The sequence below is a fragment of the Perna viridis genome, chromosome 2, assembly GCF_037379345.1.
Source record: "Perna viridis isolate PV_CMFRI_1.1 ecotype Kerala chromosome 2, ASM3737934v1, whole genome shotgun sequence".
Taxonomy (NCBI): domain Eukaryota; kingdom Metazoa; phylum Mollusca; class Bivalvia; order Mytilida; family Mytilidae; genus Perna; species Perna viridis.
This window is the reverse complement of record NC_142446.1, coordinates 21,601,429-21,617,576: the sequence shown is the minus strand read 5'-3', so window position 1 is coordinate 21,617,576 and position 16,148 is coordinate 21,601,429. Positions and strand designations below refer to the sequence as shown.

General features: G+C 30.8%; 1 protein-coding gene across 4 annotated transcripts in view; it reads right to left on the bottom strand.

Annotated features, from left to right (window-relative positions):
- Positions 1-195: 195 nt before the first annotated feature.
- LOC148624050 (uncharacterized) overlaps positions 196-16,148 on the bottom strand; it is a 28,939-nt gene continuing 12,986 nt past the window's right edge. The window contains exons 7-20 of one of the 4 annotated variants that reach the window (XM_088566483.1): positions 16,003-16,111; positions 15,318-15,493; positions 14,126-14,353; positions 13,644-13,852; positions 13,207-13,347; positions 12,318-12,458; positions 11,351-11,573; positions 10,604-10,805; positions 9,328-9,528; positions 7,321-7,370; positions 6,249-6,267; positions 3,975-4,174; positions 2,710-2,926; positions 196-1,083 (exon numbers count right to left, since the gene is read on the bottom strand). In XM_088566483.1, coding sequence (XP_088422609.1) covers positions 944-1,083; positions 2,710-2,926; positions 3,975-4,174; positions 6,249-6,267; positions 7,321-7,370; positions 9,328-9,528; positions 10,604-10,805; positions 11,351-11,573; positions 12,318-12,458; positions 13,207-13,347; positions 13,644-13,852; positions 14,126-14,353; positions 15,318-15,493; positions 16,003-16,111 — 2,256 coding nt within the window. In that variant the 3' untranslated portion in view covers positions 196-943. Of the gene's footprint in view, positions 1,084-2,709; positions 2,927-3,974; positions 4,175-6,200; positions 6,268-7,320; positions 7,371-9,318; positions 9,529-10,603; positions 10,806-11,350; positions 11,574-12,317; positions 12,459-13,206; positions 13,348-13,643; positions 13,853-14,125; positions 14,354-15,317; positions 15,494-16,002; positions 16,112-16,148 lie in introns of all 4 variants that reach the window. The other 3 variants (XM_088566484.1, XM_088566482.1, XM_088566481.1) reach the window with 3 other exon arrangements.

The window sequence follows — 16,148 nt, the reverse complement described above, 5'->3', positions numbered from 1 at the left end:
AAAATGACATTGTGTGTTTTAGATAAGGTCAATGCTGCCAGTATTGCATTCACCTTACACATCCTTGTACAGCATAAAGATGAGGTCATTCTGTGATTTTTTGGGGGTCATATTTCATGCATTTATTAACAGTTTGTTCGACATTTGTACAACATAAATGCAAGAGCAAGAAAAAATTCAAGTAAAGCTAAAAAATGTACCTCAACATATTTATTAAGAAAATAAGAGTGGTCACTTCCTTACAAACATCAGAACAAATGCAAATAATATCTGAGGTTATCTCTCTAAGAACAAATATGTTAATGTAAGAAATACATCAAAGAAGCTAAATACTTTTCAAATTTTATCACATCTAGTTTCATTTGTTGAAGAGGAGAGAGAAAGAAATATATAAGTAATAAGAAAAGGACCAAGTCACAAAATTACTTGATCAAGAAAATCTAGAGAAATTACATCATACATGAATGTAGCAGCATTCTATATCCTACAATCAATTGTTAACCTACATCACACTATAATATAAATATCGAACATAAAACTAAAACCTGAAAAGATTTAATAATACCTTAATTAATACTTATTAACATGTTGATAATTTGTTATATAAAAGTAACAAAAAAGCATACTAAAACAATTACAACAAAATGAAAAGTAGATCAAATATACAGTTAAAAATGGATGTATACAAAAAATATTTTCACTAAAATCTTACTTTTATCACAGATAAGTTAACAAAAATTAACAACTACATGTAAAAATGCTGACAATGCCATGTTGTAAATGTTAATGCACACAACACTTTTCACAGAGCCAATTATAGCATATATCATACAGGACACTAATTCTCATTTCATCATAAAAGTTACCTTTAAAAATATTTAGCTGGACCCTGCATTGTAAAATAAATCACAAATCTGCTTCTGATATACTGTAATGTAAATATTTACACCCATACTTTAAACTTAAAGAAAGCCTCCATGTCTGGGTCATCGACAGATTTACCATTGACACCAGCGTACACTTCTCTGAGGATTTTAGTCTTATATTTATCTTCAAGGATCTTGGTGTATTTTTCCAGGACACCTAGAGTGAAAAACCAAGGTAGTTATATGAGAAAAACATCAACTAAAACCCCAACAAAGGATTTATTTATTTATGCACTGTACCAAAATTAAAATGAATTGTTCTGTTCTGATAGTGTGACCAAATAGAATTTCTGTTATTTTATGTAATGCCACATAACTGGCAGAATTTTCATCAGCAGCAACATGTATAGCAAATTTAACATCCCAACCATATAAACCAGTTTCACTGGCATAACATAAATTGCTTATATTAGAGGCTCTACAGAACTCTGTTCACCTTGAAAAATTAGAAATTTGGTAGCCATATACAATCAAGCACAACAAAAGTAAAACATATGTTATGGCCCTTGCATCATTCCTGCAAATTATCCATTAAGTTCAAATGTTTTTGAATTTTCCTTCTACTGGTATATGCAATTTTTTAATAATAAATTAAGGTAAAACCAAAAGACCAGGAATCATTTTTTTATAATGCAAGGGCAATAGCTCTAATAACACTTCAACCCAATGGACCTGTTCAAGTATATACTTAAGATTAAAAAATGTACACCAATCTGTATTGTGTATGGTTAACTTGGTAGAACTCCAATGTCTATTTGTATTCAAGCAAGAATGATTAGTTTTTGGCAATGAATTATAAATGGAAAAAAATAAAAAAATATCCCACACATTGTATATATTATATAGATTAGATGAAGCTGATGTGTATCATTCTAAATGGCTAATATGTATCAAAGATATTTTAAATGAATGTGATTATGGTAATTACTGGTATGATCAATCTGTATTGAAAAATGTCAATCTGTCTCAAAATGTAAAACAATTTTTTCATGACAAATTTGTTGATGATTGTAAATCACAAATATTTGAGTCAATTAAATGTATAAATAATAGAATTTATAAATCTGATTTTTTTGGGGAAAAAATCTTACTGTGCTGCCGTCAGATTTGATGTAAAATCTTATTAAGTTCAGATGTAGTAGCCATAAACTGCCTATTAAGGCTGGTAGATTTTTCAGTATCAATAGAGCTGAAAGAATTTGTGATTTGTGTAATAAACAAGAACTGGGTGATGAGTTCCATTATATTTTTAACTGTAACTTTTTTAGTCAAGAAAGGCACAAATTTATTTCTGTTCACGCCTATAATAACAGAAATATTGTTAGTTTGTCAGATTTAATAAATAGTCACAATAAATATGTACTTGTCAGGTTGGTGAAATTTTGCAAAATTGTAATGTCTGTATTTAAATGATATATTATATATATATATTGCTCGTTCATCTGCATACAACTACTTCATGTGTACATATGTTAGTTCATGCATTATTATTGTTTATAAAAATTGATTGTACTATTATACCTCATGTGAGGCCTTTAGTGGAATAAAAAGTTTCAAGTTGAAGAATGGAGGTCACCTTTACTTTTCAGTATCTCATACAATTTTATAAACATATGTAGAAATTGACAAATTAACTGATTGAATGCAATTAATTTTTGGGAAAGACAAATTGTTTAGGTTAAGCACAGTAGAAATATGAAATAATCAACTGCTAACAAAGAGATATTTTATATTTATCCTAAGAAGAGAAGGGATAGTTCATTAGACCTAATGAATATCATACCTAATCCCAACACCTTTCCATAGGAAATCATATACTTCTGTAGCCTAGGGTCATCATATTTTTCAGCTTTCATCAACAATCTGACAATGTCACCAATAATGTAAGCGTCATCAAATGTTGGGTTCTCGGACAGAGGAAATTTACAGTACACATCTACAGCTGCAGCTGGGTCTTTGGTAGTCAACATCTCAGCTAACTCTATATAAGCATCGTGGACCTTAAAATTAAGAATTACATTTAAACATGTAAAATGTCTGCATAATGAAAATCTGAATACCGTTCATTTCATGTGGCTTTGGTCACTCAGATGAAACTATAAACTAGTAGTATACACATGCTTACCTATTCAAACTGAAAAGTTGAGTAAAGGTAGTTAAAACAGATACTCCAATTTACTCCTTATAGTAATGATCAACACTGGATGGCACTAAGAATTCAAATGTATCAGATAATAAAAATCAATTTTATTATAGTAATCTTGGTTAAAACCAACAGACATCAATGAGTTAAATTGCTTAGATAATGGAAGATGTCAAGGATGTTATGGTTTTCCTGACAGAGACATAACAAAAGCAAAATTTGTCAGTTTTTGCTTTCAAAGGAAAATGCCTCTTTTTTCTTTTTTTCTCATAACTTTAATCAATGAAGTATTATGTAGCCTTTGTTATAAGGTTAATCTAATTACTTAAATGTTTCCTTTCATTCTTGATAGACTTCAACAAAGAAGCAAACTTTTTAAAATGGGAACAAACAGATGCATGTAACCAATATTTAAGTACCATTCCATGCAATAATCAGGCAATTATTCTCAATTTGGTCATTTCTGCCTCAAAAATATTCAATACATCTAGAAAACAACCCAAACGCTATTTAAATTAAGCACCTGTAATGTAGATATTTCTTGACTGCTTATATAGGAAAGTGTGGGAAAATTTTCCTACCATTTTTCCATAGAGCATTTCAACTTAATGTGACATATCAATATCTTAAAAAGGCAAACCTTACAAACACTTTATTTCTGGAGGTTATGAGGTATAAATACTTGTATTATGCAATAAAATCTCTGCATCATTTTTTTCTTCATGAACTACACTTGACACATGTTTTGCCTGATTCTTAGACAGGATGGTATTTAAAGAAAAGAGAAGTAACTTCACATGTAAAGTATATAAATATATTACAAGAGTAAATTCAAACAAATTACCTTTATCTACAAAAGAAATACTATTTACATATCAGACATTTAAATTATTTTTGGTGTTTACCTCAGGTGCCATAACAATGACTTCATTGTAATATTTCTGTGAGTCCTCTATCTCCCCAGCAGCTTTCATTGCCCTTGCCAAACCTAGTCTTGGATGATGTGTCTTCCTATTGATGGGAGCAGAGACTGAAGATTTGGTCTCAGTGGCTTGTGTAGAAGCTGGTGGGGTTTGAGATACAGCAGGCTTCTCTTCCACTTTTTCTTTAACAAAAGTACATGATTGATTGAAAAGTATTCTCATTAAATTATACATAAAACAAAATACAGTGAAACTTCTCCAAACCGGCCACCACTGGGACAAGACGAAATGGCCAGTTTATAGGGGTGGCCGGTTTTGTGAGAAATAGCAATGCATTTTAAGAGTTGTTTCCATTAATGTATTCTATAACCCTACACCTTGTCAGTTTGTAGGTCGAGACAAGTTTTTGGGCCTTTTATAACATTTCAAAGCTTGCATCATTTGTAAATGATTTGATTTTACAAATGGTACTGCCAACAAATAATGTTCACGGTTTTGAAAGAATGTGTATTAAAGATCAAAGGGCTATTGATGGTAATTTGTCATTTGTATTGTTTTCGTAAATTACTTATCAACAAAGTCTAATAATTTCACCCTTTATTGTTTTGGGCTGGGGTACAGGTCACATTAATTGACAGTTTAAAGATCGTACTATTAAATGACCCTGATTGCCTGAAGTGTATACACACCAATTAACACCTAACCAGTGACAAAACGTGATGTCTAGATTAAATTTGTTGTTAAAACTACTGTCCCCTTCAATTATCATCTGTCCACTAATGAAATGCAAACCGGTCAGTGAATGAATGACGTACTATTACATAATCAAATACAGTTTTGTTGACACATTTATTACAGATGAACAATAACCGGGTGGCCGGAATTGAGAGGTTGTTTTTACTTGAAATATGTAACTATAACTGTGATGTACGGTTTTAGGGGGTGGCCGGTATATTGGAGACAAAACACACAGGTTTTAAGAGATATCAACCAGGACTTTTGAAAACGGCTGGTTTGAAGGGAAGACTGGTTTTCTGAGGGTCCAGTTTGGAGAAGTTTCACTGCACATACATCTATATTCAAAATTTTTAACAGCTAAAGACAAATAACAACTGCAGATACCATTTGATGGATATTGTAATACTGAGAATGAAATGAAAGCTACAACCAGATCAAAAGAAAATACTTAAAAATTGTATATTGATAAACATACAAATATTACATAAAACAAAAAACTCATTATGATATTAGTATGAAAACTGATGAATATAAATGTGTCAGATTTTCATAATCAAACCAAATAATCTCAAAACAATAAAAGAGCAATTCAAGACAACTAAAAAAAAAAAGATTTTTCAGCAGAGCGATTAATATTATTCAAAAGCAATGATGACAAAATATGTCCCATGTCTACATCAATCAACCAAGGTTTTAAGGTACATCATATCTATTACACATAGCAACTTTTTCAGGTATCTTGCAAATTTGTACAGCAATTTGCTTTTTTGATAAGTAAAAAGTGTTTGATTTGATGTAAAAATATCACCTTTAAACTATCCTACTTTAGTTTTACATTAAACAATAAATGCCAAAATTATAAACTTTTATTCCAAAAAACCCTTTAATGGAGATAACTGGTGGGTAAATGCATAATAGAAATGTAACTGAAATCATTTTTTAGAAAATGACAAAAGAAAGAGTTCAGTGAACCTTAAATTTCTTTAAAGAATCTAATCTTAAAGAATGTCAGAAAAGTTTTCTTTTTACAATATTATAAAAAAATCTCAGCTTTAATTTATTCTTCAAGAAATATAATCTGAATAAAATCTTCAACATTAATGCTCAAATAACATTAAATCAACTTTAGTGATCTACATTTTTTAAATTAAAATCTTAAAGAATATTCATCTAACTAAACCATTAACTTTTAAAAAAATGTTTAAAATCTACATACAAGAGATATCAGGTTGGATTTACCTTAAGTAAAATGATCATCTGTCTATACATTTCAATTTTAAACCTGAAATCTTATCACAAACAATAAATACAGAACACTAAAAAAATCATGAGTAACAAACTATAAATGCACAAAAAGCAACTTAATGAACACAATTAATTCCATTTGAAGGAAGATAACTCTTTTCATTGACGTTCAAAAGTAACTCTTTTCATTGACATTTGAAAGTAACCTTATAAAGAGTTATCTACCTTGTTTAGCTGGTTGAGGAGTAGCTGGTGTCTTAGCTGGTGTTTTACCTGCAGGAGCTTTAGCAGCCTAAAGAAACACAAAGAAATATAACAATCTGTTTACTCATTGAAAATACACTTTTGCTAATTATTGAGTTAGGTATCTAGGAAAATATATTTAAGAACATCATCTAATTTTAAAAAATGATTAATGGTTGTGAAAAACATTGGAAGAATGCAAATTTTTCCTCAATTTAAACCCTTAATCTTGATGATAAAAAACACTGAAAGGGGGGACTGCTAAAGGTGTTTTCTTCCACAGAAAACTTTATGATACATGTTATGGTGGTGTGTTTATGATACACACAATCGTGGTGTGTTTATGACACATGTAATGGTGGTGTGTTAATGATATATGTAATGGTGATGTTTTTATGATACATGCAATGATGATGAGTATATGATAAAATGTACTGATGGTGTGTATATGTGTACATGTAATGATGGAGTTTATGACACTGTAATGATGATGTGTGTATGATACATGTAATGATGGTGTGTTTAGGATACATGTAATAATGATGTGTTTATGACACATGAAATGGTGATGTGTTTATGATACAAGTAATTGTGATGTGTTTATGATACATGTAATGGTGATGTGTTTAGGATACATGCAATGATGATGTGTTTATGACACATAAAAACACTGAAAGGTGTTTTCTTCCACAGAAAATTTTATGATACATGTTATGGTGGTGTGTTTATGATACATGCAATGGTGTTGTGTTTATGATACATGTAATTGTGGTGTGTTTATAATACATGCAATGATGATGTGTTTATGACACATGAAATGGTGATGTGTTTATGATACATGTAATGGTGGTGTGTTTATGACACATGAAATGGTGATGTGTTAATGATACATGTAATGGTGGTGTGTTTATGATACAGTAATGGAGATGTGATTATGATACATGCAATGATAGAGGTTATGACACATGTTATGATGATGTGTTTATGATATGTGTAATGATGGTGTGTTTAGGACACATGTGATAATTGTGTGTTCATGACACATATAATGATGGTGTATTCAAGACAGTTTGAACTATATTTCACTTGACTAAAATCTTACTGTTTTTGCTGGAGTTCCTCTTGCAGCACCTCTACCTGCTGTTGGTGCACCTACAAACATTCATAAAATAAAGATGTCAAATTCGGGACATATCTTTGTTACTACAAAAAAGATTAAATGTCAGGTGTTTCTATCAATAAAAAAAAGTTTCATCATCAAAGGCCACTTATGTTAAAATGATTCCATAAAACATGAGGTCTTTTTTCTATTGATAGAAACACCTGACATTTAATCTTCTTTGTAGTAACAAAGATGTGTCCTGAATTTGACATCTTTATTACTACAAAAAAGATTAAATGTCAGGTGTTTCTATCAATAGAAAAAAGACCTCATGTTTTATGGAATCATTTTAACATAAGTGGCCTTTGATGATGAAATTTTATATGTTATGAATTAAACTCTTTTCACTAAACTTTAATCTATATCCACCTTCAGCATTAAAATGGTCAAATTTTTACATAATGAGACCGAAAACAGTGCTGAAGTCAGTTTTGATCATATCAAGACATATCCTAGAGTAATATAATGCTGCACATTTCACCTTCCTGTTATTGAGCTTTTAAGTTAAAGGTCTCATAATTAGTAAAAGTACCTAAGTATTGAAATAAGTAAAAAAACTTTCATAATTGAAATATTCATTATTTGATGGGACAGAAAAATTGATAGAATACACTGATGCAGTAGTTTGCATTTCAGCATTATCTGGATATGCAACATTACTCATTCAAAAATCATTTATTACTGTGACCTGCAAGCCATTACCTAAATTTTCATACATATTGTAAGTTGAAGTGGAAATATCATAAGATATAGGATGGTTGCATCCTGGCTCTAAAAAAGGAAGTAGGTTTTCCATGATTCTATCACTCTGCTAATATAACTATTGGTCTAAAGGGAGTATGTTCAGGAAAATATCAAAATCAGCCCAAAAAACTGAAGTGTTTCAAATAAAATTGAAAATTGCACAATTCACTAGTTGAATACATGCCTTTGTTAAATACAGTTTCATTGTTGTTAGATCGTGTGCTACACTAAAATTGTGGATGAAAATAAAGCAAAATTAGAAAATTTAGCCAAACTGTTTTAAAATTGCTCATATCATGAGACATTTTTTATATAGAAAATAAAGAGCGCATTTGTGAAACGCTTTGATATTCATACAAAATTTGCCTTCCGTACCATCACAACTCCTGACAAAAGATTTTGTTGTTCATAGCTTGCACTCTATATTTTTGGATTAAAAAAACTACCCCTTATCCCCTGATTTTTTGTGAAAATTCTTTGAAAACTGTCTAGTAGTGGAGTTTTCTGCCCTCCTAGTGACTAAATTATGACTCAACAGCTTGTGTTTTCTGTATATTAGCATTCAGATAGTATTTTAATCTTAAAATTGGCAAATAGAAAATTTTAAATAGTAAGTTGAAACTGATGCAAAATAGTAGTCCTGAAACTAGTGTTAGTGAATTTACCCCTTTCAACTTTCCTAATGTCAACCCAGTATTTAATGTGAAATAATTAGATATGGAGGATTTATCAAGTTAACTTATATCCAAATCAAATCAGGATTTTATTGTGAAACTTGATTTGGTTACAATAGCCCAATTATGTCTTTTTTTTTTTTTTTTAAATTATATGACATGTACTAAACTAAGACATTTTATTTCTAAATTAACAATGACCGCAAAAAAAAAAACTCTTTAATTATTTCTTATAAATATGCAGTATTGACTGGTTTAGTAAGAGCCTAGTCATGGTAATAAAAAAGAATATTATGGATGGTATGTCCCTAAAAGTAGTGATAATTAATTTGCCAGAAAAATGCATGTGCTGTTTTTATTACCATTTCAGTTATTTAGTTTAGAAAGCTATTTCCAGTAACATGGAAAAAACAAATGTTATTGGAAAACTGGGAATACAAAGACAAAATCTAATAAATGTAAAAACTGGGAATACACGGACAAAATCTAAATAAAGAGAAAAAGTCGTATAGCTGATTACATAAATGACCTCTTGCTGGAGCTGGAGAAGGTTTTCCTCTTGCAGCAGGTGTTCCTCTACCTCTGGCAGGTGCACCCCTCCCTGCAGGAGCACCTCTTGCTGCTGGGGCCCCACGTCCTGCTGGAGTTGGGGCAGCTTTAGTCTTGGCAGCCTCCTCTGCCTTTTTCCTATCTTCCTCAGCCTTCAACTTCTCCTGCCACCATGTCTGTGCTACATAGAGAAAGGTGTCAACAGAGTTCTTATTTTTTTTAATATCATCTTTATTTTTAAAAATCTAAAGAACAATATACGTTTTAATGGAAATCAGTCATATATTTTTGTTTAGTTTTAACTAATCCAAAATTGTGAAAAGATGTAAATGACAATATTTTAATATTTGTATATTTTGAGAAAACTGCTTTTGTCTTAAATCTGACAAATGTGGTTTGGGAGGCTAAAAATTAAGCAAAAAACCATAATAGTTTTCACTGATTTTATGCAAAAGTCACATTGTCTTATTTGACTAGATAGATTTTACTACCAGTAGTAATCATTACTTTAAACAGTTTGTGCTGTTTTAACGGTCCATATAAATCTAGGTTTATCACACATTTTGCCTAGTTTCACTAAATATAACCACATCATGATAAGGTTTATCAAGTTTTTATTCTCAATCGTGTTACAGAAATACAACCATTAGTGTTGATAAGCTATGTTCTACTTTTTATAACTGAGTTTAATCAAAGAAAAATATGTTAAAACAGAATTTATTAATCAATTCAAGTAAATAGTCTACTGGCAGTTATAGGCTAAGGATTTACTGAAATGGCACATGATGTTTAATGCATAACAGTTATCTTCAGCATACAGTCAGCATATCTATGATTAATTCACAAAAGCAGATGACTTTTTCTGTATATTACAACACTAATTGTCTACTTAGTTTTTCAATATTTATGCACTATTCTATGTTTTCACAGTTTGAAATGTGTTATGTGTTTTTTATTTGCCAACTAAAAAATACTAGCTGTTCAATACTATCCATTTAAAACAAGACTTTACTGATGCAAATTTCAACAAAGGTATCCTTAATGCACTTATTGTATGAAAATGTCAACAAATTTACATTTGTGGTCATTTTAAGGCATGCATATTAAAATTAAAATAAGAAGTATAACGAATATCTACATTCCATGTAAGTGTCCCTACCTAATAGTTCATGTCTGCAAAAATAAAACTGATAAAAGAGCTATACTAGATAGATCTCTACATGGATGTTTAAAGTATTGTGGATTTCAATACTTACTGACTAGTTTTTCCACAGCCTCTCCAGAAGCAGGTTTGCCTTCGAGGTCTATACTGGATAGAAAAGAAGATTTACAGTCAGTAAGTATTACTTTGGCCTTGTCTCCTGGTGGGCAATTCTCATACTGGGCAAACTGTGATAAACCAAGGAGGAACAGGGAATGGCTGTTACATGGCTGGATTTGTACTAACTTCTGACATGTCTAAAACAAAAACAACATCTCTTTACTAACTTAACTTGTAAATAAAGAGAGTAAAAGTGCTTATATCTGAAAACCAACATTGAAGCACAATGATTTTGCTTTTTTATTAAACATGGGTTATAAGTTGAAAGCGTCAGACACAGTAAAATTTAGTGTGGATTTAAATTTACACAAATGTAAAAGCTTACCCATTCATTTATGTATGACTGAGACAAAAAGATTACATGCTGTACAACCCATTAAGCTGAAGCTACACACTGAATTTCAAATCCTTCCCATGAAAGTTTCTGAGATTTTTGTGAAGCAAAATAATGAAACCCTAAGAATGCAGAAAATCATTTAAGCAAACAGAAAGTTGATGCACAATAGAGTTGAAAAGTTAACCCTAAGTACAATCAGCTGTTATTGCAAACAAATTTAAAATGTTCTTTTTAAAGGTTTCCTGAGATTTTTGTACATAAAACTACCGTAAAACTTAATGCTCAAAGGTAAGGCATAATAGAAATGATACAAAATTTATTAAACATATGAAAAATCAATTTTACCTTCTCCTGGAGCGTTAATAATTCTTCATTCATTGGAAGTGTAGAATGAAATATTAGTGAAGACAGTCTCTGACATCTCTGTGTTATCAGTTTCTCGTGACCATTCTTTTTCATCAACAGTTCAAGTAAAGTAGCATGAGCCTCTAATAATACCCACTCAAATTGTTTATATGTATCTCCCTTGGCTATGTTTGGTAGTACCTGTGCTGCCAGTAAAGCTGCCCTATTAAAACAAACATTAAAGGATATCGCAATGTTTTCTACTATCTGTCAAAATTTAATAAAACAGTATTATGGGTGTGATAAGCTTCATAACTTTCTACTGTTTCAAACAAAAAATTATCTTATGACCTGAATATTGATAATCAAAAGGTTTCCAGATTTCTCTCAACAGTAACTACAATACAAAGGTATAACGGCTAAAAGTAATTATACTATTAATGTAACATGATGGAAACCATCCCTAAGCGCCCTACCATTGTACCCTATGTACCAGATCTTGGCCTTTGACGTACAGAGTATTAAATATGAAACGTTTCCTAATGCTGGTAGGCATACAGAAATATCAAGTCCTTTTTTCCAATCAGAATAAAAACAAAATTATGCAGTAGAAGTGCTTGGAATGGATAGACAGGTATGTGATAAAGGTAAGACCTGTCCTTTATTGCTGACTCTAAACAGTTGAGTCTACTTTATTTCTCTAAAAGTCAACAAAACTTTTCAGTTCTATGTAAATACCACAGTTTTGATTTTGATCAAACTTTGCCAGAAATTATATGCATGTATGCAAAAAGCAAAATAATAATATTTAAATGAATATTTGGAAAGGGTGACAATCCAACTTACGTGTGTTACATTTTTTCATGAGGAAACAGACAACATTAAAAATATTGTAACTTTGCCTTGACATATTGATGGCAAGTTTTCTGTTTCAACCATCATCAATAGTTTTTAAAGGTCTACTTACGTGTGAAGAACATCTATCCCTGACATACTCTCTTTAGTCTCTGTGGTGAGAAGAAGTTTACCAAGTTGTAAGATACCTCTCATTACATGTACATTATTAGATCTGACTAGATTGTCTGCATGTAATTCTGGAGTTATCTTCCTGGAAGGGTCAATTAATTATGAATGTCAGAATGAATCATAAGGTTATTCTTAATTATTTTCCAATTATAACATATTAATTCAAAGGCAGGTGCTTTAATATTCTTTATCAAATATACAATGCTATAGGTTTTGTTAACAATGTAAAAATGTGAGTAAACCTGACTAAAGGATATCCCCCACTGCTGCCCAGTACTGTATGGTCAAAATATAAACAATGTCATCTAACCAAAATTGACTCCAATTCAGTCTGAAATCAAATCCTAAGATATGGCATACCTATATAAGGCTTCTGTCAAAATATCAAGTGGCTGAGAGAAGTAGTTGCAGAGGATACTGTATTGAAAAAGTAGATGGACAGGTGGACATAACAAAACAATAATAAACATATTTCTGGACTTAGAAAGCTATAAAATAAAAGTCATATAAACAGTTTGATTAAGTTTGTTAACTGTTTATTGAAGCTATATAAGTTGAAAAGGGAAAAAAACTCTGTTTCAAATGGATGTATACCAACAAAATATAAAGATATAAAGGGGGAATATATAATAGCCAGTACATGGGGTAATGTCATCAGTCATAGAATGCAGCATAATAATACATCCAAAACCACTAAGAAATATACAGACACTGAAAAATAATGTTGTACAAGACATTGTTTCATAAAAACTACATTACAAATATCGTAAAGAAAAAAATGAATTATTTCCAAATTCTTGAGAACAAAACTATATGTTTCAGAAATTTACCTGGGATCTATGTCTGTCATTGAATTCTTTGCATTCAGTGTTAATAAGGTTTCCATGGCTTCCAATAAATAACTTATTGTTTCCTGTGTTCTAGCACCAGGTCCCACTTTCTGTAGAGCTAAAGCAAGGCCTAAATAAAATCTGGAGACAAATACATTTATCATTTATATAAAGAAAAATAGATGTTGGAGTGTAGAATTCACATGAATAACATGGTAAGCTCTTAATCATTATGTGACAACAAATGATCAGAGTGCAGAAACTTTGTCACCTTTGCAAACTTTTCCAGCAATAATTTAAAAAGTTATTTGTAGTCAAAAAGTAAATCTTGTATCACATATACAGATGATACAACATTTTTTGTTTTACCTAGGGTATATTTATTGCTAAAAAGTCTGTACTATGACAAAATAATAACTTCAGATGGCAGTAATTACCTTCCCATTTGGTAGTTAGGATTCCAGTTAAGAGTGACCTCTAACCTCTTGACAGCATCACTGAAGTTACCCTGTATGACTAACAGACGACCCACATGGAAATTAAATACAGCTTTGGCTTCATCTATTGCTAAAGCATCCATGTACTTAAGAAAAGCCTGGCCAAGTGGATTCTGGTCATCCTCTGCTTTCTGAGCAGCCATTCCTTCCTGGGAAATACAAGCACTATGTATACTACAATAATTGGTTTATTTTCAAGACTTGATGAGGAAATTTAAAAAGTTGTTTCTGATACACTGGTAATCAATAAGTTAACATATAATATTACAATAAACTTAATTTATATCACATTCATAAAATTGATTTCTTTTTATTGATTCTTACTCCTAGTTTTATATGAGAAATACCAGAAAATATGATAAAGAAATCTCGATCTTTCTACCTTGGCATTATAGAAACACAAATTCACAAATCACAATAACCTTTGATGCCTGTTTCGATTTCCATACATACAATCCCTGTACATGATCAGCTTTCCCACCTTGACCACTATCAACTAAATGGTGGTATTCTTCATCAATTGCCTTTAGCTGTAGGGCTATTGGTGCTGTTGATGCATCCACTCCTCTTAGTTTACAAATAGCTGCACACTCTTCATCTCTAGAGCTTTCTGCAGCTTCAAGATTAAAGGATGGCAAAGCTTCATGTTCCTGTAATAAATTAAACTGGCAATTATGTATGTAGCCTTTTGATTGGGTGGTTCTCTTCTGAACAATCAGGTCATTATTTTATAAGTACCTAGCATCATTCATGTTGCTTGCACTTCAGCCTGCAATCAAAAACATTGTACCGTATCCTCAAATTATATAACGTTTTTATTGCAGCTTTAATTCTAATGTGAACAAAAAAATGAGAGGAAATTAAGTTATAAGAATGGTTTAATGTTAAACGTATTTATGCTAGCATAGATAAGTTGAGAAAATTTATGTCTGTTGATAGACTACCTCATAGTCCATAAGTTAGTCAAACCCGGGGACTTAATCCTGAAATAATCAAATGTAGTTCTAAAGGTCAATCTTGTTTTATTTCAACAGTAGTGTAAAAACAAAAAGTCAATTTTGAAATCTTTCATAGGCATGCAAAATAAAACATTTACATACATTATAATGTTCATTTGTGATGTGTCAGGTTTTTTTTTTTTTTAATAAATTTAACATAACCCAATCAAGGTTTTTGTGACAAAATTTTTGTAATTCCATATAGTGAAAAAAATTAAGTCCCACGAAAAAAAAGTTGATATTGAACAGCTACAAAAATGCTTTATATACATAAAATCACATACCGAATAACAAATTTGAAATTAATACATCCATTGGGAGCCAGATAACTGTGATGGGACGGACTGATAGCCAAGGTGATTCCACTTGTTGAGGGTATAATATTGTACTGTAAATATGTGGGTTATTATAGAACTGATTCAAGATTTCCTACATTTTTACAATACCAGGAGCATTCCTGTTACTGTGATTTATAATAAAAAATACTGTAACTTAAAATAATATCAAAACATTCAGCAAATCTTTATCTCAATTATTTTTGCTTGATATAACTAGAAGAAATTTGTTTATGGGCGAGAGATGCGCCTGGTAGTTTTTAACGTACTCTCCTACATACCTCCTTTTTCTGTCCGAACAAATCTTCACAATAATATTTTTCCTCCAAAATTTTACCAAGTTTCATGTGTAAATTTGGGTCTTTAGGTTTTAATTTAATAGCAGAGGCATAACAATTAGCAGCTTTGTGTAGAAAGTCCAATGGATATTGGCCATCATCATACTGTCTGGATTCACCTAACATTATAGAAACAATGATATGATTAACTCCACAAAGAAAAAAAAAACTTGTAGATAAAAGATCTTCAATTTTCAATTAAGTTAGTTTTGTCATGGTTATTGTTGTGTGAATCTGATGATTGACAGAACTAAACTAGAACTGTGAGTAAAACTCACTCAATCTTCAAAACCAAGGCCAATCTTACTACATCTAATAACTCCAATATATTACATATCATTATAGACATTTTTCAAAATTTCACCGTAGAAGTTTTCCTAACTTGCACAGCATTGATATGCTTGGTAAATAATAATTTCAAAACCATTATGTTAATTGTATGGTAATTATACTTTTTTTCACAAAATAGGTTTGAATAAAAAAATACTAAAATCCACATGTTATCTAATTTGATAAATGACACCATGGAGGCTAATTATTCATACATAAAAATATATTTTTACACATATGTAATAAATAACAAAACGTGATTCTCAGCTGTATTATGACTACCGGTACTTTACTTTACCAGGTTTAGGTAAACTTCTGAAATATTCCTCAATGAAATTATCACCATCTCTCTTCAGATCTTCTAAGTCGTCAAAACACTGCTGCATCTGCTTTTCCCATTTGCGTACCTACATTACAGATTACCATAGCCATAACAAATAATAA